The sequence below is a fragment of the Lutjanus erythropterus genome, chromosome 6 (assembly GCF_056507025.1).
Source record: "Lutjanus erythropterus isolate fLutEry1 chromosome 6, fLutEry1.hap2, whole genome shotgun sequence".
In the NCBI taxonomy this organism is placed as follows: Eukaryota; Metazoa; Chordata; class Actinopteri; order Lutjaniformes; family Lutjanidae; genus Lutjanus; species Lutjanus erythropterus.
This window is the reverse complement of record NC_139322.1, coordinates 23692971-23717973: the sequence shown is the minus strand read 5'-3', so window position 1 is coordinate 23717973 and position 25003 is coordinate 23692971. Positions and strand designations below refer to the sequence as shown.

Sequence of the window (25003 nt, the reverse complement as noted above, 5' to 3'; positions counted from 1 at the left end):
CCGGTCAAAGTGTGGGCTGGAACTTCACAATAAAAGTTCTGAACCTGTAGTTGAGGCATGAAAAATTGCATAATTCACTTTTATTCTGAAGAACGCTTCAAGTCGATAAGAACCCGGATGTTTTTTTGTGGACTATTGTCGCAATCTTCATACACCTACAGGAAGTTAAAGTAGAACTGGATTATCAACCAGGCAATTTTTGTGTCATTAGCAGATAAAAAAATTGAATCTGATGATCAATATTTTACTTATTTTAGACTTTTTTATTCACAGGGCTAAATTTATTAAAACTCCACTCATCTTCAGTGGTTACTATAATGAAATTCAACTTTCTGTCAAGTCCCTTAAATTAATAAATTCCAAATATGCAAAAGACCTCTAGAGTAAATGGAAATGAATGACTGCTTTAAAAAATAATTGCTTAATCAGTTATTATATTATTCGTTAATGAGGCTTAATTTGTGGTTAGTTTATATTTTATTGTGCTTAACTGATCTTATTTTTTATTTTAACTTTTAGTTTTTTTTATTTTGTACCTGTTGTCTATGTATTCTGTATCTCTTGTGCTGTCTCTTCACTTCATCCTGGAGGATAAGTCTGCCTTATCTTGTGCCTTTGTGAAGACCTTGTGTTTATATCTAGTTATAGTACAGGACGAATTATGAGGCAGTGAACCTATGAGCACTGAAAGCCCCCCACCTTATGGGACCAAGATAAAGAGAATTAAAGATATGATGTGTTTTATAATTTTGCATAATTTTGCTAAAAGTCTAATCATGAAATACATGCAGGCTATAATGAATCCTTAGGTAAATTATTTAGAGAATAAATAAAATGCACAAATACAAAAAGATTATTACTTTTATATATCATGATAATTTAAATAAATTAATGTGAAAACTTATACAGTTAGTTACACAAAGTTAGTAAAGTTAGACACTTAATAATTCACACTGATGAAGTTCTCTCATAACTAAGTTTGCTAATACTTAATGTAAATGTCTGTTGTCCAATCAGCAGAGCAACATGCAAATACAGCAGGTGTGAGCAGGGAGGAGCTGCGGAGAAGACAGATATTTTTAGAATAACAGCCTGTGTGCCAAGCGGTGTCTTCAGCATTTCACAGGAACAATGGCCTAAAAGTGTCCTCAGAAAGGATCTTCAGGTTCAGTTAGAGGAGGATGACAACTTTCTCACATCAGATAAGGACTCTGGTGGGTTGTTGACTGATGACGAGATCAGATTACCGACTTGCTGCTGCTGTACTTTCTCAGTGATGTCAGTGGTTATGGCTGTTAGATGTGATCATACAATAAGTTTTGTGAGAATCGGGAAAGAGCGACGTTGTGGCTGAAGCGCTTGTTGTCCAGATGGAGACAGACCTGCGGCTGGAGTCCAGTCTGTGGGTCGGGAATAAGAGATACCGAGCGGTCCTGACAGGCTGGCACTTCAACTGGACCGAGGTAGATAAGAAGAACCGCGACAAGAAAACAAGTAGGTGGCTCTTAACTCTCCAAAACATCTGTGATATCGCGATATAACCTACTTTTTTTCCCACAGTCACGCTGTTCTGTATTTGTTTAAAGCCACAACCTGTTTGCTATCTGTACTGATCAGGTATAAATAGGACTGATGTCAAATAAGACAGTGTTCATGTTTTTTTACAAGTAGTCCTGGAAACACCATAAACAAAAGCTCCTGTACACCTTACATGTCATGTTGGACAGTTACAGGGAGGAGACGCTTCAATTAAGCCTATAGCTGCTGTCAGAAAACGTGAAGAACAAGTTAAACAGCACGGACATGAAACACAACCTCCTGAGACAGTTTACTGAAAACACAGAGCTCACACACCTTCTGGCACATTGTGTTAACATAGGGCTCGTCCTTCAACTACCAAACTTTATTTCTTAACATCAAAATGCCTCAGCCTCCCTCTCTGTCCCTCCCCTACACACACATGAACACAGAGAGGAGGAAGGGATTTTAATGTGAACAGAGAAAGTGTTTCCTGGAATGTATGTTATTAGATTTTTAAAGGTACATTTTATTTTGAGGCTTTTAAAGCAATGAGAATAAAGGACAAAACAGACAAGTACAAGGGAAATTCAGATGTGTACAGGCAAAGAAGGATTGAAAAAAGTAATAAAATAAAAATTAAAGGCTGCCTGTTGCTTAGGCGTGCTTTGTTTTAGGTCTCAGACAAAGACTATGAGAAATTAGCTTAATCATCGTGCCCCTGCCTCATCGAGGTAACAACAACTGATCCCAAATAGCTGACTCTTTTTTTTTTTTTTTGATTGCGTTGGTTCACAAGAACATTTTTTTTTTTAAATCTGTATGACTGAAATCAAGTCAACCAACCATCTCTGGAAGGAAGGGGGAGAGAAGGGTGACTTCCATTCCCTCAAAATGAGTCTTTGGGCAGCGATCATCCCTGTCTGTTGTCAGATGTTTTAACCTTAATTGTAATGACTATAGTACCCACAGACCCCCGAGGTACTTTATGTCATATCACACAAGTACTTTATTCTATTATTCCAGTTATTCATGAGTTTGTCGATCAGTTTGTTCCCAATAACTTCATAACATTGTTATCTGTTTTCATTAGTGCTTTGAAAAATGTTGTATAGTACCAATTCCCAATTCCTCCAGTGTAGTTTTAATAGATATAACTGTTTATTGAGTTCATGTTGTCCATGGATACCACTTGAGAGTATCGGGGATAGTCACATTATGCCCTGAACGTAGCATGAGTCAGTTGTGTCCTATAACTGCCTGTAGCATGTGGTGTTCATAACCATGTAAACGGAATTAATTATTTTCATTATTCATTCACATTATGTTCAAAGTGAATCATTTAAATTTGAATTTCAACCTTTATTTGACAGGGATCACACTGAGGCCAAGGTCTCAAAAGACAAATCAAATAAAAAAATAAAAAATTGTTTAAAGTTTGAATGACTGTGAGTTCATTTTATATTGGGTCATTGCATGTCAAAATGCCCCCAGTTGGGTTCATCATATAAATATAACATAAATAATTTTGAAATTACTATAACATTCCTAAAATAATTCTGTTTTTTTTTTCCAGGTGACATTAATTATATAACTAATAATGTTTTGAGAGGAAATCAACATTTTTCAATCATAGTTGTTCCTAAGTGTATTCTTCAGCAGTCAGTAGTCTGTATGTTAAATATGATGGTAAGATGACAGACAAAGACGTGTGTTTCTTTAAGACAACACACGCTTGTGATTCTTTTATAAAACAACATAATGATGATAATGTTTAACACGAGTCAGTTGTATTCATATTGTCTAATCCAATATTACAAATAACAAATTTGCATATGACATCCTCTATGCTTTGGGCCCTTGGTTTGGATGAGGAGAAACTCTCCAAAAAAGCAACAAATATGGGATTGGACAAACAAGTAATAAATGTCAGAAATAGACCATTATAGTAAAAGTACAGCCTGGAAACTCAAGATGACATGACAGAAGTGTAGATAGATTGTAGCCACATATATTTATAATATACAGTATGTTGTCATTGATATGTATCGAAACTAAGGCTGTTACTACATGATTATTGTGGCTAAAAGAATTCACATGAATGATATTATCCCGATATCTGTAGAAAGTAAAAAAAAAAAAAACTTTAACTTGTGCATTTTGTTTCTACTCTACAAAAGCAAAAACAGTACAATTATACAAAGCAAGAATGGAAAGAAACATTATTATATTAGCATGATATTGATATTTCATTTTTTAACTGTCACGGTAATCATCAATACTATCTTGCAAGACCCCTAATAGAAACAATAAAATACTGACCCAAAGAAGATGCAATGATTTTACAATGTTTGTAATCTCTCCCAGGAAGTGGGAGTAAAACCTAGCCTCCAAACAGTCATAAATACACCTTTAAGGCAGACATTTTCACTCATCATTAACAAGTTTATCTAGTAATAATATCAGTTTTCTATTGAAGTGTCCCAGGACAGTGTGACAGTAAGTCAGTACTGAAGCAGCTAGGTGGAATTTAGACATTGTCATTGTTATGAGCAACAGCGGTGCTTTTTCTAGTGAGATACGTCAAACCTCCACATTGGAACTGTTAACTGTGATGCAGCCAATATTCATTTTATTAGTGACATTTAAGTCATGGCTGTGACAAGTAAAAATATCTGCTGTAGGACTGGTGGGAGAAATATTTCATTGTATGCAAAAAAAAAAGCATGTTGACGGAGGTTTTCACTGTGTGTGTTTGTCTGTTTGATTAAAGTTTCAGTACCTGTCTCAGAGGTAGTTGGAGTGGAAGAGGGCCGGGTGGAGGTACTGCCCCAGAAGTCAGTCGAGGACACAGACAAAGACTTCACAGGTGGGTTCTCCTGGGAGACTCTCAGATATCACAAACCCAAGCCACAGTCAACACTCAAGTGAATAGTAATAACACAGTCTGAAACGTTGTACATCTTCTGCCGTTGAGATTAAAATGAGATGAGATGTGTGAATAATTTATGTACAAGTGCACACCACACCAGCTTTATAGTGTAGTCAAATGCGTGCCTGTAAACCTCTACGCTCTAACAGTTGATATTGTGGTTTTATATCATGGTTTTATGGTCTGCTATCTTTCATCCACCTCCAGTTTTCTACGTGAAGCGCTGCAGCAGTGGGACCTCTCATGGGTTACTATGGAGACTGGGCCGGACCCAGTTCAGCTGCCCCAGTCGGGTCCTCAGGGACCAGTGGACTAAACACCTAAAAACTGCTGTGAAAACCCACAGTAAGGATGGATAATGACACAAAAATCATATTATGGCTCTTGGCAGACTTGTTTTTTAATTGTTTGTTGTTGTTGAGTAATTTGTAAAGGAAAAAAACAGCCAAAAGTCTCTGATTATAGCCTCTTAAATGTGATTAATTTCTATTTTCTTCAACCCTCTATGACAGTAAACTGAATATCTTTAGTTTGGGACAATACAGGGCAGTTTAGGATGTCATGTTGGTCTTTGGGAAACACTGATCAACATATTTCACATCTTTCAACATCTGTCTAATGACATCTGTCTCTCTAATCGTTAGTTGCAGCCTTATGCCAGACATGTCTGCTAGTTATTTGCTTTATTTATTGTTATAATTGATGTTATTATCATATATTCTATATCGTTTTAACCCATATGAATGTGAATCTTTCAGGCCCGTTACGCCCACACAGGCTGTTGGTGTTTATCAATCCATTTGGAGGGAAGAAGAAAGGAAGAAAGATCTACCACTCTCTGGTTGCCCCTCTGTTTGAGCTGGCTGGTATCAGCTCTCATGTAATAGGTGAGAGACAACAAATTCTTTCCAGTCTGAGAAAATTTTGATTTGTTTAAAATAATTAATTAAATAGTTTGCAGCCTGTATGTAATCATAACATTTATTGTTTAGTGACAGAGCGGGCAAACCAGGCCAGAGACCACCTCCTGAAGAAAGACCTGACAGGCTTTGATGGGTAAGAGAGCTGTCAGCACTGCAGTGCAAACACTGTGGTATGAAGGCATTGTACAGCTAAGCTCTCTGGGAGGTGCTTTCCTAACAGAAACTCTTGTGTTTGTTTATAACAGTGTGGTGTGTGTGGGTGGGGATGGCATGTTCAGCGAAATACTTCATGGTTTGATTGGGCGGACACAACAAGAGGCAAGCCTTTGTGAGAATGATCCCGCTGTCACTTTACAGCCTTGTCCGCTTCATATTGGCATCATCCCTGCAGGTAATGACACTGTTATTAAGAATTCATAAAGTGACGGAGTTAGAGTCAGGGCAGTGACAGCACACATCCTGTTGCATTGTGTCTGTTGTAGGTTCGACAGACTGTGTGTGTTATGCCACAGTGGGAGTGATCGACCCTGTTACTTCGGCTTTGCACATTATCATTGGTAAGGAAAGACTTTCATTATTTTGATCACTTTTTAAAAAAAAAATATCCTGAACATTAGAGTGCTGCAGTGATGACTTAAATCCATAGGTCACAAGGAAGTTCACTCTGGTCCCTCCACAAAAATCAAGTTGGGTTTTGGATTAGTACAGAAATTAAGCTCTGTGGCAAACAAAAGTTTACTTACGCATTTTGCCCAACAAAATAATCTTCATAAATTAACACCACTTTTATGATTTTTGAGGTGTAAATTAAATTGCCAGAAGTAACAAACTAACGTTAGGCTATAAATGAACGACGACACAGTTGTGTGACTCAACGTCAGCAGCTGAAGATATGGCAAGAAAGGGGGAGAATGAGAGTGAGAGAATGACATGTAGCAAAGGGCCGTAGGCAGGAGGTGAACTCACTTCAGGTGCAGGCAAATAATGAAAAACCCATTAAAAAAACCCACTGAGTTCGAGGGAACTGGAAGTGTTGATATGGGAGCTCATTCCTGGATTTTAAGTCCCATTCCTGCAGCACTCTGTTTTGTCAATTCTGACCTCCATTCACCATAACAAAGCGGCCATTTTCCTCTGATGTCACACTCAAAGTGGGATGTTCAAATGTCGTACTGCTGTGTTCCAGGTTGCAAGTCAAAAAAACATTGGGAAACTGATAAATGGTTATCATTTTGCTGCTTCCTGACTGATCAGCAAACTGAAAAGACAATGGATAGTGAAAATCCAGAGGGACATTGGGCCGTATTTCAAGCTAAAGTAACATATTTGACGACCCATTAGTCACCATGAAAGAGCAGCTAACATTAGCATTGAACCACTTCCCAGCAAACATGTCTAAAATTGTTACACAGTGTAAATTAATTCTGAAATATCATTGCACATCTTAGGCAAATGTATGTAAAGCTTTAACATTTATGCATTAAAATGTCTAAAAATGCTAGACATATATTTGTTTGAGTTGTGTACTTACATTATCCTGAATATGTCCCACAATGTTTCAATGCAGAGAAATCTAAAAAATAAGGTAATGGCGTATTTCCCAATAGCCTTTGCTAGCTAGCGCCTAAGCTATAACTTCTGGGAAAACACAGGATATGTTGGAAACGTCAGAGAGCGAAGGAAGGAAATCGGATTGTAACTTGAATAAAACACATATTTCTATCGTTCATACAGATGACACCTAACCAAAAAGTGTTACAATGAGGAAAAACAAAGTCAGATGTTAATTTTAGCTGCTTAGCTTAAATACTTGGACAAGAGACAGCAAGACAGCTAATGTTAACGTTAGCTTACAATACAGGCTTGATTACATCCAGTGCATTTTACTTCCAGACTTAACTAAAATGTGCCCAAGATTTGTGTTGGTATTTCAGAATTAACATTTAAGCCTCCCACCCTGAGTGTAACGTCAGAGGAAAATGGCTGCCGTGCCGTCATTATTTTAGACTATATGGTCCTCCTTGTTTCCCACAATGCCTTGCAGGAGACTCTCAGCCTTTGGATGTATGTTCAGTGCATCAAGCCTCTGCTCTGGTGCGCTACTCAGTGTCTCTGTTGGGCTATGGCTTCTATGGTGACGTGCTGGCTGAGAGTGAGAAACACCGCTGGATGGGACCTTTGCGATATGACTATTCAGGTACAGGCTGATGAGTAATTTACAGAACAGAAATGACTGCATGCTGGGTTACATTCAGTGATGTTAGATTCTCTGTACTTATTTTTAGCTGAAAGGTAAAAATTCATCCTGAAACTGTCACTCGCAGCGCTATGACCAAGATGAAAAGACTTGATGTGACACATATGACGCATTTTATGAAACAAAACCACATTTCTTGCGTATGTTCTCCTTTAAAATGTTGTGCGTACATCTAGCGTTCTGCATTTTCAGTCGACCTAATTGTTCTGCTTTGTCTACAGGCACAATGGTGTACCTGAGCAACAGAAGCTATGCAGGCATAGTTCAGTATCTCCCAGCAGACCCGGTCCTCTCCAGCCCGAGAGACAGAACACGCTGCCTCTCAGGGTAAAACACCAACCACTGCTGAGACATGATGTAAACAAGGGTGCATACACACTGCCATTAATAACAAACACAAAACAGAATTTCAGAAAAGAAAGAGAGGATCACAGGGTGCATACCAGATCATTATAATGTTTAAAAGGACACGTTAAATGTAACTGGGAGCATTATCTACTGTGCAGACTCACTTCTCTATTTTAATGTTATTTTCTACTTGCACAATGTAGTGTGACATATATCCATTTTACAAGCTGCACGTCTGTTTACTTCTTTTCAGCTGTCTAGAAATGTTTTCTTTGTCTTCAGTTTTAATTTAGTTTCACTAAATTGGTACATTAGCCTCAGTGTCTTGAAAATAAACCCTGATCAGAAATAAGAAAGGCAGTGTGGAGATGTAATGAGATGTAGTGAGGCTTTATTAAGACCTAACCAAAGTTGGTGATTTTTAGAACAGTGGAAAGATGAGCCAAAATGTTTTTGGTGAGGTTTTTTTTTGTTTGTTACTGTTCAGCCTAAATGAAGATGAGGATACTAGTTTGCTGGTAAAAATTGCTAACGGTTATCTAAGTATTACATTACCATTTCGAGCTGTTTTAGATTCCAAGACAGTGGTTCTGAACCTTTTTGAGTCATGACCCCCCAGAATTATCAGGTTTTTGATGCCCCTTGTATTGAATGTATTTTATGGGCTGATGTCTGAGAGCTGCTTCCTGGCTTTCATTCCACGCTGCTTGCCACAATATTTTATTTTGTCCTGCACAACCTTCTCATGACTCCCACAAATTATCTTGCAACCCCCAGGTTGAGAACAACTGATGGTTAACAGCGAGGTGATATAAAATGCTCATTAAGGTTGGAGGTGTAGGTTATGTTACTATAACGTCGACAGAAAGTAAACAGATGTGCAGTTTGTAAAACGGACACATTACATCATGCAAGTACTGAATTTGTCAAATGCACTGTATTTACTGTTTGCATCTGATTTTTTTACTGTACTTTCCTTGTGCCACAGAGGTGAATTTATTCATGAATTGAGAATCACTGTTCATTCATTTATTTTCCAGTGCTGTGTGACTTTGACCCCTCTACGTAAGGGGAAACAAGCTTCACATAAAGAACACCACCACAATGATGTTTTATGTGGCCTCGCTCCATGAGTCCGAGTTGTTTAAGGCCACTGGAACTTTTCTAAGCAGAAGAAAACATGGGTATAATGTGGCAGTGTTTGAATAAGCTCATAGTAACATTATGAACTTATTCAAATGATGAAAACCTGTTTCACTCTTTGGCGACTAATCTTACTGCCACTTTTCTGTGAGTCCTCGTCCTTATCTTGGCTGTCTACAGAAGAGGGCCGTTTAACCTTGTGTTTTAACAGAAAAGAGAGAAAGTGTCCTTGAGAGTAGCACCATTATTATTCAAGCATTGAAATGGTTCAAATTCACTGTTTGAGACACCGTAACTGCTACCACCTACTGTAGGGACTCAGGTGTTGGGTGCACCTTAAGGAGGGTTGCTGCCACGTCAAGAGGAACTTGATCTAGATGAAAGCTGAGCCGTGGCCTCCTGTTAGAAAGTACAATGCCTCTGTCTTTGTCTGAGGCAGCTGCCTCTGGCTGTCAGAATAGTGGTTTGTGATGTTCTTATGAATGCGTGTCAAGGTCGAGGAGCTTGTTATTTCACAGGCTTCCAACCAGAATGAAAATTCTTTGTCTTGCATGTGTGTGTGTGTGTGTGTGTGTGTGTGTTTAGGTGCAGTGTGTGCTCCAGAAGTACAGAAAGACTCTTCACTCACTCTTCAGATTCAGGCTCCCTGTACAGCTCCAACTACAGCCAGTTCAGTAGTGACTCAGAAGGTAATAACATTAACACGCACAAAAGGTGTTTATGTTTTGTACCGTTTAGCCTATTTAACAAAAACCACGTATACTTTAAAGAGATAGTTCAAATTATTTGAAGTGGGGTTGTGTGGGGTACGTATTGATACTCAGAGTACCAGGACAGAAGCTAAGCAATGCACTAGTGTAGACATGGTCAGCGGCAAAATGTAACCTTAAAATTCATTCTCTGTAATCGCTTATTCCGTAAGGGTCGTGGGCTGCTGGAACCTATCCCAGCTGACAGGCGGGGTTCACCCTGGACAAGTCGCCAGTTCATCGCAGGGCTGCCACATTGACAACCACTCACACTCACATTCACACCTACGGGCAATTTAGAGTCACCAATTAACCTAGCATGCATGTCTTTGGACTGGGGGAGGAAGCCAGAGAACCCGGAGAGAACCCACGCAGACACGGAGAGAACATGCAAACTCCGCACAGAAAGGCCCTGACCCAGCCGGGGAGCTGGGGAATCAAACTCAGGCCCTTCTTGCTGTGAGGCAGCAGTGCTAACCACTGCACCACCGTGCCGCCCTCTTTAAAGTTCCACATGTAAAAAAAATAATATCATTTTAAGTGTACGCTATATTTAGAGTATTTTCACTATTTTACCTTGCTGTCAGAAAGCCCTTTGCAATGGGAAAAATCTGTTATACAAGACAAATATTGTTCTTTCTTGAACCAGATTCCATTTGGCGAAATCAATAATTTTACTTTGTAGAACACAGGAATTACAAGTCTGCCTTGATCGGTTTGTGTGACTGTGTGTCTTCAGTGAATCTGAACCTTTTAAGCACCAGCCTTTTAAAACACCAAATTCACACACTAATACAAACAAACAGATCCAGGCAGCAATAGACCAACAACTCTGGTGTTCTGTGAGGTAAAATTACCCACTTATGCCAATGGAGTCTGATTGAATGTGAGAGAGTGATATTTGGCTTTTATACCAGCAGTTTCCTACAGCAAAAGCTGTATGACAGAAAGGTACAATAGTGAAAATAGTCTAAATATAGCATACAGTTAAGCTGATATAATTATTTTTTAGGTGGCCCTCTTTTAAGTGGCTAAAATACACATTGCTGCTGACACAGCATCTACTGTAGGTAGAACACTATCATACAACCCCACTTCAAATCTGAACTATCCCTTCAAAGCAGCCTATTTCTCTTGTGACCCTTTAAAATTAAGCTAAGTCTGATGGCAAGCCATCGCAAGGTTGCACAGTTTCAATTTTAATAGATTTATAGAGTTGACAAAGCAAACAAAGAGTAGACAAAGCAGAGCAATTAGGTCCCATTATCCAGTGCTTCACAAGAAAAAAAGACAGCAAGTGACAAGTGAAACATGTTTTTTCTGCACCCCTGTTCTGTTAATCATCTCGCGACCCCTCAGATTTATCTTTGGTAAAGCAAATATCTCTAACTTTCTTTAGACATTTACAGAAATGCAAAGTCAAAGCAATGCCCATCTGGAATGTAAAGAGCACAATAAGAAATCCAAACAAGCGTAGTCTGTTTTAGAAAATGGGGACACTAAAGTCGTCCACTAAGGATCATCAGTGATGTTAAGTAGGAGTTTTTTAAATGTAGCATCATGTCTCGCCTTCTCTTGTCTCTCTAGGTGAGTGGGTGACTGTAGAGGGCAGGTTCAGGTGTGTATCTCTCACTTGTATGTCCAGCTCATGTCCCAGGAGTCCTCTGGGTCTCTCTCCCTCTGCTCACCTGGCAGACGGAACAGGAGACCTCATCCTTGTGTGGGACACTCATCCGCTGGGATTCCTCAAGTTCCTCTACAGGCATACGAGCACGCAGGACCAGGTACAGGTACTTTCACATTGAAACAAAGCTGGACTAGTAACTTTAACGGTGCTTTATCCAACCAATCTCCTGTTTGTCTTAGTTTGACCTGCCGTTTGTTGAGGTCCACCGCGTGAAGGCCGTCCGGTTCTCCCTCTCCTCTGGCAAGGATGCAGAAGTATATGAAGAGATCGGAGGGACGAACGGTGGGATAGATGAAGATGAGGAGAGAGGCTACATTGAGACAGTGAGCAGGAATGGATCTCAGCAGTACCTGGCAGAGAGAGGCATGAGGCGAGAAATGACCAACGAGCAGAAAACAGCGAGCCCCTTCCTGTGCTGTCTGTGCTGCAGCAAAGCTCCTGCTGTGTCAGTGTGGAACTGTGACGGAGAGATACTGCCTTCCACTGAGATCCTCTGCAGGTAAGAGCGTGCACCCATCCATGTTGTGCTTTGAGTGTATTATCCTCCTACTGTTGTCGTACATCAGGGTTATCTTAGGGCACTTTTTAAATAGAGCAGGTCTAGATTATACTATATATAAACACCAGTTGTTCCCACCAAGGAGGTGAATTTGGCGAGGAGGCAGAAACCTCATGTGGATCCAGGCTCTCTATTAAGGGTGACGGCCGTCCACTGGAACCAGAAGAACCCCATACTAGAAAAGTTAGGATGCTGTGCAAAACTTAAATAAAAACAGAATGCAATGATCTGCAAGTACTTCTTGACCTATATTCAGATGAATACAGTACAAAGACAAGATGTTTAATATTCAGACTAATTAATATTTTTGTAAATCTACACTTATTCTGAATTTGAGTCCTGCAACATGTTTCAAAAAAATTGGGACCGGAGCAACAAAAGACTGAGAAAGTTGTGGAACGTTCAAAAAGCACCTGTTTGGAACATTCAGAAGGTAAACAGGTTAACTGGTTACCTTTGGTTGTATGATGATTGGGTATTAAAGGGCCATCTTTGAAAGGCTCAGTTGTCCATAAGCGTTGTGGAAATATGTGTGCAAGGAATTTAGGAATTTTATCATCTACAATCTATAATATTAAAATATTCAGAGAATCCAGAGAAATCTCAAGGCAAAGCTTAAAACCAACATTGAATGCCCACGTCTGTTATCGCTGCATCTACAAAGGATTCTACCTCACAAAGTGAACACCTAATATCAACAACATCTAGATAAACTGCTGACATCTTGTACTCGTCTGAGATGGACTGACACAAAATGGAAAAATGTGCTGTGATCAGATGAGTCCACAGTCCCACAGAGGCAGATATTTTAGGTTTAGGTTTTGGAGCAACACATGCTGCCTTCCAGACAACGTTTTTTTTTTTTTTCAGCAAGACAACACCAAGACACATGTTACAACAGTGTGGTTTGATAGTTAAAGAGTTGAGATATTAGACTGTCCTGTCTGCAGTCCACACCTGTCTCCCATTGAAAATGTGTGGTGCATTATGAAGCACAAAACACAGAGCCCCCGGACTGTTGAGCACCTGAAGTCGAATATCAAACCAGAATGAGAAAGAATTACACTTTTAAAACTTCAATTAGTGTCCTCAGTTTCCAAACACTCAGTGAATTTATTAAAGAGAAAGATCATGCATCACAGTGGTAAATATGCCCCTGAAACAGGCATCAGATTCAGGTTAATCAGTTTGAACATTAAATATCTTGTCATTGTAATGTATTCAACTGAATATAAATTAAAACGGATTTGCAAAACATTGCATTATATTTTTATTTACATTTTACACAACGACCCAACTTTTTTTTTTTTTTGAAATTGGGGTTTGTAATTGTAATGCTCCTGTGTCTTATAACAACAGAAACAGAAATACTGCACAGGTGGGAAAGGATGACTGTCTCTGAGCAGCACAGTTTTTAATTGTGTTCACTTTTTCTCTCAGGATTCATGGCCAGTTGGTGCGTCTTTATGCCCGGGGCATCGAGGACGGAGCTGCTGTGCACAACTGCAGCGAGGAAAATGACAAGTGTGAAAGGACATCCTACACAAATAGTTTCACATAAATTTTGGACGATGAGAGAAAAGAGACAATGGGAATGTTTGTAAGTCAAGGCTCATTTGTCCACTTTCAGTCTTGCCATCTGTCATGGCCAAAGAGTTCCTAATATTTCAGGTACTTTTTCATAGCAATAATTTAAAAAAGCTATTTATTCCTAAATGAGTGTGTTTGTTGAATACCTCTTCTTAAAAACACTGCTAAATGATACACTTATCTGTAGCACAGGTTTTTCTGGACAAAAAACTTGTATACAGTGTCTGTATGTAGTTTCTGGTCTGCAAATTTTATTTATTTTTACTTGAGCTTCCAAAGAATAAAATCATGGTAAATGTCAACAGAAGTAAAAAGACAAAAAGACTGACCTTTATTTTATTATTGTCATCAACATTAGGTCAGCAGTGCAGTGTACCTTAGGAACTGATCGAGCAGCAACAGTTTCCTTTTTGTTGTCTATAAACAAATGTACAAAGGGACCTGTTTTTTTCCAGCGTGGTTCAAACTAAATTGTGTTATGACTTGTTCTCAAACTTTTTCTGGCATACTTCACTTCAGAGGGAAGTTCATACACCACACCCAGCAATTAGTTTTTTAATCAATTATTGTGACAACGACAGGGGTAACAACTAATTTAAAAATTCAAAGTTGTTGTTCATTTTTATTTTCTTTTTGTTTTATTTGCCCTCCTTAAATCATATTCATGCAACTTTCACTCCGTATTTTTCCCCTGGTCATCCACGGCCCACCTGCACAAATGAGAACTACTGGTTTATGAGATTATGACATTTTAAACTAGAAGACAGTAGACTGCTGATCTCCACCACACTATCCAAAAAGAATATTCAGATATAACCCCTTTTTAATCCCCAACATTTTGATTAGTAAGTGTAATATCTATAATATCATTACATGTATTAATCATGTTACTAGTTACTTCCCAACACTGCTAGTAGGTAAGCCTTGTTTTTAGGCTTACGCCTGGCAGAGGTAATAAAATATCCTTATTACTTTCAGTGTCAACATATAATCCTAAACTAACAGACTATTATATTATTATTGCACACTGTAAATGTTAAACAAATGAATCAAGTAACAACATTAAAGAACAAATTCAATGTGTTCCAGAGGAGAAGTTCTTTAAACACATGTTCGCCTTTGCTGCACTTCCCACGGTCCTCCAAGTACTGGCAGGCTCACCAGATGGTCTGTTATTAGTCAGAGTGTGTGTAAATTTGTTTGTGTGTGTGTGTTTGTGTGTGTGTGTGTATCAATGGGAGGCCCCCAGCTCGACCACGCACCTGGTAGAGACAGACACAAATGACAAATGACAGCATCAATCTGCTGCAGGCAGCTAAAAGAAATCAAATTTAAAAGTAATTGGAGATTATAAGGTTAAAACTCACTCATGCATTGTGGGAGATTAAGTGTTAACAAATGTTCTTAACAATTATTTACAGTTTTTATTTGAATATAGCTTAAAACACCCACCTGGAAGTCATTCTTACCTGAAACAAGACATTAAAACGTGTCTCCTTTGTTAGTTAGAGAGTGAACTGTTCTTACAAACCAGACCAACAAGCCCCCTCAGTGTAGTATAAATATTATGTGGTGTTGCTTTGCATGCATCACGCTCAGTGTCATCATGGTTCAGTGATGACCGTAAACACACACAGGTCTGGTGACAGCAGAGAAAAGGCGAATATTCTCAACGTTCAGACAATCACAAACGAAGAGATTTTCTTGCTCTACAAGTCTCTCATAGGTGTTAGCTTTAGCTAAAGCTGTTAAAAAAGGGAAAAAAAAGGGCAGGTGAAAGGGTGAACAATGATTTATTTAAAAATTTACAGGTGAACACTCAAATCAGGCTACTACAGATATTTTTTTTATCTCAACATTCATTCCTGAATGATTAGGGATAAAAAAAAAAACCTTCTACATGCAGACACAATCACACCATGGTACAGCAGTGAAAGATTGCAGTAAACTTTATTGTTTGTAAACTTGACTACAGTGGTGTGTGTGAGTGTGTGTGAGTTATGTGTGCATGTGTGTGACAGACGGCATCATGTTGTGTGGGGCTGCACCCACTTGTATGTTCCCTCATAGCGGAATCCCACCCTCTTCACCAGATCATCCGCCTCGTTTGGACCGCGACTGTGGACGACAACAAAGAAAAGACAGGAGGACGAGAAATGAAAGGGGAAAAGGAAAACGTGCATCATGTTTTTATTCTAGCATCAGCTTGTCTCACAGTCAAATCTAGCAGAAGTACAACTGTAAATTAATGGACGTGGAAAATTAACCTTTAAAATCAAAGACATATAAAATTAAAAATGGTTTTGGTAAAATGTCTCATTATATTAATATAGTCCAAGATTTGCAATAATTAGACACTTATCCCCAATCCCAATGCCCCCCTTTCTTATCCTTTCTTATCCCCTTATATCCTACCCTTTTTTCTTTTTTTTTAGTACAAAAAAAATCTAAAAATTTGCAATAAACCCATAAAATCATTTTAACCACTGCAATAAAGTAATAAAAAAAGGTTTTATTTCTGTCTCATAAAGCAGACAATGTTACCTTCCATATGTGTAAGGGATAGGTCGTGTCTTCTCAGCCTCTATCTGGTGGAGGAGAGGCGTAAAGACCCTCCAGGCCTCCCGCAACTCATCACTGGGACAGAAAGAGGAAGAACTCAGGTCACAGAATAGCACATTAGCACATTAAAACAAAACTATCTCAATAATGAACTATGACTGCGAAATATTATTGCCAACCTGCGGACAAAATGCATCTGATTTCCGCAGAAGACGTCCAGTATCAACCTCTCATAGGCATCTGGGAGCTTCACATTCTAGAAGAAGATGGCAGCTGTTAATATACTTGAAATACGATGATATGGGATTATATTCTGTTATAGGATATTAGATAAGAGAATAAAACAGAAGATATCTTTATTGTCCTCAGCAGTCACTTCAAGTCAAGAACATTGATCGCACATAGGATGAAGGATGTCTTAAATACATTTTGAGCTGCCAGAGGGGTTATATATCCTCTATATCACCCTGCGGAGCTCAAAGGCTCAAACTGACTGATGAGAGGATGAAAGCTATCTCCCAGGATACTCCTCATCTTCTTCCTCACCCTTTCTGTAAAAAGTTGAATCAATGGCTTTTAGGGTTTGTCAGTTATTTTGCTTGTCATTGATGCAATCCTAAAAAAACATGTATTTTTAGATCTACAGTTTAGGCAGGAATGTAAAAAGTTAAAGTGCTCTCAACAGTAAAAGATAACTGCTGACTAACACTGAGGTTGCTGAGCTTCCTAAAAAGATAAAGTTGCTGTGAGAAATTTACTCTGTATATTCAGAGAACTCAAGAGCTGTACCAAGATATTTAAAGTTTTCTACAGTTTCAACTTGCTGGCTATCAAATGAAATCATCTGTTTTCAGATCTTGTTTAAGTGATTCTTTTGTCTTGGTCACAATGATTTCTAGCTGGCTAATGTGACACTCATGTTTAAAGGCTCTTAGTGTGGGCCAGACAGGCAGCTGCACCTGAAGGATCTGCTTTCTGTCAGAGGCCAACTAAAGCCAACAATGTTCAACTAGTAGGTGGCCAACTTTAGGCCATAGTTCAGGCAGGCCACAGAGTCGCAATCCTAGCTACATCAGCTGAAGGCTCAGGTGATTCCCTTTGAAGCATTAATTGGAAAATAAAGGTTTCTGTGCAGAAAGCGGTCCTGATTTAACTGTTGGAACCTTACTTGGTGGCATCTTTACACCTCCACCCTATATTTAAACAACTCCATCAACTTCTATTACTGTGAGACATTGAATATCAATCAAATATCATCAAATGTCACCTCAAAATCAGTAGACTTTCTGACATAACATATTATAGTATGTTGAAGAATAAAGCTATTAAAATAAACCAAATATAACAGACTTATCTCACGAATCAAGTGACACTATCTCAACACAAAAAGATTTACATTGATTAAAGAAAATACTTGACACAAGTAAAACTTCTGAAGATAACACGCTGACAGGACAAGAAAATAATATTCTTAAAGTTGGACTTGAATGATAGATCATAATGGATAAAGTGAGCGTGCAGCACCTTATATCTGCTCCTGTAGGTGAGGTCCAGCTCCGTCTCCTCTGGGCTGAAGTGAACTCCCGGCCTCTTCGTCATAATCTTCAGGTAAATAGCTTCATCTGGTTGCACCCGTACCACCAGCTCGTTTCTCTGACAGCGTTCGCCAAAGATGTCTCCCGGCACGTCGGTGAACTGCAGACGCACCTCTGCTTTCCGCTCATTCAGAGCTTTACCACAGCGGAGGATGAAGGGAACCCCTGGTGAACATGAGGGGAGAAAATTAGAGAGGAGGCCATACATGAAGATAAAGACAAGTGAGGAAAAAGTAGAAGTTTTGCCTCACCATCCCATCTTTCATTCTGGACATAGAGCACTGCAGTGGCAAAGGTTGGTGTGCAAGAGCCTTCTGGTACAGTGGGGTCATCAAGGTAACCCAGTTTGGACTGGCCCTCCCCCTCAGGGTCCCCGATGTACTGGCCGAGCACCACATTTGACACAGTGGCAGGGGCTATACACTTCAACACCTTCACCTATAGCATGTCAGTGATTACAAGACCACAGTATTACAACAACATGGACAGAAAATATGCACAAATATACACAATGTGGATCAAAGCTGGCAAAGTCTACTGAAATACAAGGTAGGTGGAAGTGGAAGTGGTGACAGTAAATTTTACAGTCAGTGTTTCTTGGAGAGGAAATGTAACAATAAAACATCAACTGACTGTGATGTGATTAATATCAAAAAGACCATTTACTACATAATCAAACTGTTGACTTGTGTTTGAAATTTGTCCTTCCAATCTGGCATTTTTTTTCCATAATAAAATGAAAATAACAAGGGTAATTCCACTTTTGAAAAATGGTGACAAACAGTTTAAATAACTACAGACCAGTACCACTGCTGTCTCAGTTTTCTAAAGTGATTAAAAAAACATTTGTACAAAGGTTAGATAATTCTATAGAAAAGAATAGAATGAGTCAGAATCACTAGAACAAATAGAGTTACATCTTTAGCATTAATTTGATTAATAGAAGAAATAACAGCAGCCAAGGCAAAAAGAAATATATGGTATGGGTATTTTCTGGACAAGGCGTGTGGAATTAGGAGGACCGTTCACAAGTGATCAAGAAGTATTCACACAAAGTCATTGCAGGAACCTAAATGCAACGTCATGTTTGCAACATGTGACGTTGCAGAAACCTACCAGGTGAAATTCCTGAGTGTTGTTACCAGCACGTCATTTTGGAGATGATGTTTTAGCAACATCATTATATAAAAATACAGGAAACGTCATGCAGAGGACATTTAACAGACGTTGCAAAAATACAATAAAATACCTGTTATGGTGTAATGTTTCAACAATGTAGCAACAACGTAACTAATGGAAACGTTGTAACTGTACAGTTGTTACAATGTTTTGGGAAAAGGATTAATGAGATCTGTGAAGTGTTGAAAACATGTCAGCATCTCCTGTTCACATATAATATAAATATTTTTTGTTCTTGTTATGCTTAAAAGACAGTTACAGATAGAATAATCTCTGAAATGGTCAAAATTAAGAGGGTTTGATTAAAATAAACTGTCTTTGAATTGGAAAAAAGCTAAATTTATGGATGTGTCTTGTTCCTGCCCTTGTTTAGATCATAGATTGTGTATAAGACATTTGTGTTAGAGTACAATCTGCTTTTGTAACGTGTAATTATCTGTAAATACACTCTGAAGTGAGCAAAATAAACTAAACTATTTCTAACCATCCAATCATTGGTGTTACCTTCTCATCCCTCACGTCATCTGGGCTGGTGGAAACAGGTTTCTCCATGGCGACCAAACAGAGCATTTGGAGGAGATGGTTCTGCATGACATCCCTACATCAAAGAAACAACAACAGCAGTCAGGGCAAGGAGGCTTTAGTGTAACAATGACCTGGTATTGAGTGTTTTCACTTTTATCCAAGTGTAACGTTTCTCACCTAATGATACCAAAGTCATCAAAGTATCCTCCACGGCCCTGAGTGCCAAAAGGCTCTTTGAAGGTGAGGACCACGCAGGCCACGTTGTCCCTGTTCCAGATGGGTCCAAAGATGCGATTTCCAAACCTGGAAGTGAGAGAATAAAACACTCCTGAAATAAAAGCCTCAGTGCCAGCAAAATCTTATCTGTGATGTGTAGTTTTATACCAGTGGTTAAGCGCCTGTAAATGTGTGTATGGAGCTTGTTACCTGAGCACCATGAGGTTCTGCACCATCTCTTTGCCCAGGTAGTGGTCTATACGGTAGATCTGGTCTTCAGTGAACAGGGATGACAGGTGGGCCGACAGCTCCTGTGAGCTCTGCAGGTCACGACCAAACGGCTTCTCAACAATCACCCTGTTCCAGCCTCTGTTTAACAAACACAGCTGATTAGAATAACGTGATCATATAAACGTAATAAATTTTATTTGTATTGCACCGTTCAAAACATGATTGCAAAGTGCCTCACTTTGTAAAATAAATAAATGAATTAATAAATAACTTAAAAACCAACAATCCAATAAGAGGTGCAGCAGAGAATGATGATATTTTTAAAAGCAAACTCAAGACCTAACTTTTAAGTCTGGCTTTTAATTAAACTTTATTTGTTTATTGTCAATTTATTCATACATTTTTGCCTGTTTCACTAGTTGGTACATCATTTTATCTATTTATTATTAACTTATTTATCTTTCATTTCCTTTTAACACCTTAACCTCTCTTAACCTTTCATTACTTTTTATCTATAGTTTGGCATTTTTATTTATTGATTCATTTTTATTTATTTACCTCATCTTTCTAATTTGAGATAATATCCTGCCTCTGGAATTTCCAAACTTAAGATAGCACTTCCTTAGTTCCTATTTTTAATGAATGTCGGTCTTATTTTAGTGCTTTATTAATTCCAAGTCATCGTTTTTGCTGCTGTGCTGTGTGTTACATTTGTTTGTATGAAAAGTCTTATACAAATAGATTCTGATTGATTGATAAAATAACAATAAAATAATGAATAAATAATTAATTAATTAATTAATAATAATAATAATAATAATTATTATTATTATTATTATTATTATTATTATTGTTATTATTATTATTTAATTATTAAATAAGCTAAAGTATACAACAAGATATTAAAAACAATAGAACAGATTATTAGACATATAGAGCAGAGAAAGAATTAATAATGTAAAAGCACATTTTAAAAAGTCTGTTTCTAGAAAGAAGATATTAAAAGAGAACAAAGATGTGGCTTCATCATCTCTGACAGGTCTTTCCAGAGTGACAGGTCCTGACAGCAAAGGCCCAGTTGACCCTGGTTTTATATCTTTTATATCTCAATAATTGACCTGCTGGAGGATCATGGGGATTAAGAAGTCAGTGATATTCCCAGGGGTCAGTCCTATCCAGGCCTTAAGAGGGACGATTAAAATCTTAAAACTGAGTGTAAAACACACAGGTTGCCAGTTTAGTGAAGCGGAAATTGGGGTACTCCTTTGTCAGAATTGGTGAGGAATCTAGCGGCTGCATTTTGAATGAACTAATTTGCTATTGCAGAGTATAAGAGACACTGACTTGCTGCTCATGCAGTGGGCTCTGATGTTGGTGCTGACATGGTGGTAGACGGTGGGCGGCAGAGCCAGGTAGAACAGTCTGTTGGCGTCAGCTCCCCCGGGCAGAGACGACAGATGAGCTTCGAGTTGAACGAAGGAGCTGTCGTCATCGTACCTGCCTCTGAGGTAGGAGTTCTTACTGAAGAAGGCTGAGAGACTCTCACTCTCTTCATCAGTGACCTGGGGGAAAACATCCGAACAATGACTCCTGGAAACATCCCTCATCTCATCTCAGACTGCCAACAAGAATCCTTAGATAAACTACCTTCATATGAGGCAGACATGCTGTCTTGATGTCCTCCACGGTCAGGTTGGACCGGGCAAAACCCACAAAGTAGGTGTCATTTGGGAGCAGGCCATCCCTGAATAACCACCTACAGGAGGAACAGAGTCAGTCAAAATCAGTGAGGCAGAACACCGTCCAACGGTCAAACTCCTCATGATACAAAGTGACCAAACAACTTTTAGTCTGGGTCACACCAGCAAAGATTCATTTGTTGTTCTAATCAGAGTTTAAAGCTAAACTAGGTTTAAAATGAGTAAATCCAGATGTTTAAAAAAAATCTCAGTTGAGTAAATATAAGTTTAATGAATTAGTGAAGAATAAGCTTCATTAATAGAGATGCTTGCTTACCAAAATTAAAATAAATACATACAAAACAATGTTACATTGTTTGCTATCTGGCTAAAGAAACCAAGAATGTTATATTGTTTGCTAGCTAACATTAGCTAAATATCTGACAAAAAACCTTATATTGCTTGCTACTAAACATTAACTAAAAAAATTAATAAAATACTACATTGTTTGCGAGCTTTAGCTGAAAAAATGGCAAAACAATTTGCTAGCTAACATTAGTTAGAGAGTTAACATAACGTGACATTATTTTGAAGCTACCTAAAAAGTTAGTTAGCCTAGTTGGCCAACTTATGACGGCAGACAAGCTCTAATTTCTCCTCCTTTGAGAAAAACTTGCTGACCTGATTTATGGAGCAACTTGATTATTCTTCTCAATCCATCTCAAAAATGCAGTCATTTTAAAAGTTAAAAGTTTAAAATCAATACTGGGAAACAGTTTAAATTTATGTTTAAAGTTTTGGGACAACATAATTCAATTTAATCTAAGTTGAGAGTAAAAAAGTAAACTGTGATTTAAGGAGAAGTTTAAATTTAATATCTCTTAAATTGAAGTTACTTTAAAAGTTGGGTGCAACATTACTTAAAGTTCAACCATCAGTTTATAAAGTTATCCTTATTGGTGCAACCCAGACTTAAAGCAACACATTTTGGGAGTGTATCAAAAACCAGATGATCTTGTTTGATATAGAACAATGGTTATTGGGAGATATTTGGTGTAGAACTGAATTATAATCCATTAGTTTGTGTATTTAAAATATGTCATACAACACAGTGAGGTATCCGAGATGGATTATTCTTTTTTCTTTAGTTTTATTAAAGAAACTTATTGAAATTGGCAATTGAAAAAGAACAAATTAATTCTAATTGAACTCATAAGAAAAACATTACAAGCATGGATTACATAAAAAATGCTCTATGTACTTGAGGCCTTGTTTTGTGTGAGACAAGTGCAAAATAACGGACATAACCATTAAGGGGTCACAATCTAAAAGATCATTTTGTTGTGGAAGAGCTGCACTTAAGATCTCTATATGTGCAGCGTTTCTTTACTCACCATAAAGTTGGATAGATCTTCTTTTTAGCAAGATCCCCCTGTGCAAATAATACAGAAAGAGATCCAATCATGAACTTCTACTGATAATCACTGTGGCTGAAAAGAATCAATCAAAGTCCAAAGAGCAGGTAAACTTTAGATATAATTGGTCACAGTCCAGTGGAACGAGTGGATCTATTGAGTAATGTACCAACTATGAACACACCCTCTTTGCAGGCCCTCCTGTAAAATTTAAATAGATTACTAACTTTGATGGCAGAGAAAAGAGAATAAAAACGACTACATTTCAGAACTTGTGCCAAAAACAGTTGAACAAATGTTCTCCCCGATTTCAAAGCCGGACAAAGGAAAAAGTAGATGCAGCACATTTCAGTAAACATGCTCATTCCCTGGCTTTCATATTCTGATTACCACACTGCAAATATTCCCCAGTTAATTGTTCTCCTGATCAGCAAGGCTTTGTGTCAACTCAGTTGGGCCTCTGTCCCTTTAAAATCTCTTTTTAAACTTCTTTTTCACTGTTTGCAGTTTAATGTAGATAAAAATCAGCAAATAAGACAGTTGTAGACTTGACTACTGAAACAAAACTAATCATTTCTGCAGATCTGTGTTAAAGGGAAATTGCGAGTGCATCAGTTTTTAGAATAGAGGAAACAGTGGTTATGTTGTAAGAAGTTCAGTTTGTACTCACAGAGGCTCCCAGGATAATGAATATGTGAGTGGGGGAGTGAGTGGACTGCTTCTCTCCATAGAGCTCCTTCCTGAGCTGTCCAAACACCTCAGAGCGAGTCAAAGGCTCAGTGCTCATCTTCTGACCCATCTGCTGGTCTCAGTCTGCCCCTACTGTGGTTGCTCGTTTCCCCATGGCCACATGACACACACAGACTATGGTGAAATTTCAATAGTCATCCTCACCTTGCAGAAAAACTCAGCAAGTTAATGCTGCCACCTGTTGTTGTAAAGAAATAATACCTCAATGTCACTGCTTCCTCAAGCTCTCTAACATGTATAATCCTCTCCACTCCTGCAGTCAGGAAGGCTGAAGCTTGAAATTAAACCAGGAAAACCTGGTAACCAGGAAGAAGTGCTGCCCATTCTCTTTAAGTCACATTTCAGGTCTATTCAGACGAGGCTGAAAACAATGGCCAGGAATGTTTACTGCTCCTACACCACTCCTTGGACAAATGTTGCGCAAACATGAACAGCTGCCTCTGAAAGAGAAAGTCTTACGGCCGTGTGACAGAAAGACTTCTTATCAGCACGTAACCTCTGGCATACTTACAGGATTATAAATGAGTCCAGAATCCTGTTTCCACGCAGGCCAGTACCTCCAATAAAAAGCACTAATACAAAATTAGGAGATAACGAGAACTAAAATTACTACTATTTATAGGAAGTAGTACAATTAGTCAAGACAGATCAAAATGGTTGGCTACAACTCAAATGTATTTCATTGTTTAACGGAAAAATATGTAAGACACAAACGGAGAGATTCCCAAACGTGTGGGTATCATTTGCTCTGCATTGCCATATATCCACATCCAAATATATAGGGAAATAAAGGGTCGTGTGTTGATCACAGTTGTGTTTAAAGGTTAGGGTGAGCCACAGAAGATATTCAGACTTCAAATTGGGCAGCGGCATTCTTAAATTTGGGAATGGCTGGCCTAGTGTTTAAAAAGAAGACTGCTGTCCAAGTAGGAAGTTGGAACCTTAGATGGTAAATTAAATAGGTTGAAGCTTAGGAAGTTTGCCTGCAGGCTGCAGGGACACTGAACCTACTTGTGGAGGAATGACACACAGCAAAGGGCCGCAGACAGGAGTCAAACCCACGGCTGCTGCAGAGGACTGAGTATACAGGGCACATGTTCAACCAACTGAGCCACCAGGCCACCTCCATCATTTTGCGTTTCAAC

The 25003-nt window shown here is 38.5% G+C and overlaps 2 protein-coding genes across 2 annotated transcripts; one reads left to right on the top strand and one right to left on the bottom strand.

The window, feature by feature from the left end:
- The first annotated feature begins 1198 nt into the window (after nt 1-1198).
- On the top strand, nt 1199-14792 carry LOC146325327 (ceramide kinase). The gene is made up of 13 exons (XM_084721264.1): nt 1199-1494; nt 4292-4387; nt 4658-4795; nt 5209-5337; nt 5443-5506; nt 5619-5764; nt 5856-5930; nt 7418-7570; nt 7852-7957; nt 9707-9810; nt 11458-11654; nt 11737-12056; nt 13557-14792. The coding sequence occupies exons 1-13, from the start codon at nt 1371-1373 to the stop codon at nt 13675-13677; spliced, it is 1773 nt and encodes a 590-aa protein (XP_084577390.1). The 5' UTR covers nt 1199-1370; the 3' UTR covers nt 13678-14792.
- A 688-nt stretch (nt 14793-15480) lies between these two features.
- Nucleotides 15481-24271, bottom strand: LOC146325326 (glucose-6-phosphate 1-dehydrogenase-like). Its single transcript, XM_084721265.1, has 12 exons — nt 23779-24271; nt 23088-23125; nt 21662-21770; nt 21359-21576; nt 19994-20152; nt 19745-19870; nt 19547-19640; nt 18115-18301; nt 17793-18028; nt 16448-16524; nt 16251-16343; nt 15481-15824 (listed from the first exon to the last, which is right to left on the bottom strand). The coding sequence occupies exons 1-12, from the start codon at nt 23905-23907 to the stop codon at nt 15734-15736; spliced, it is 1557 nt and encodes a 518-aa protein (XP_084577391.1). The 5' UTR covers nt 23908-24271; the 3' UTR covers nt 15481-15733.
- Nucleotides 24272-25003: the final 732 nt, after the last annotated feature.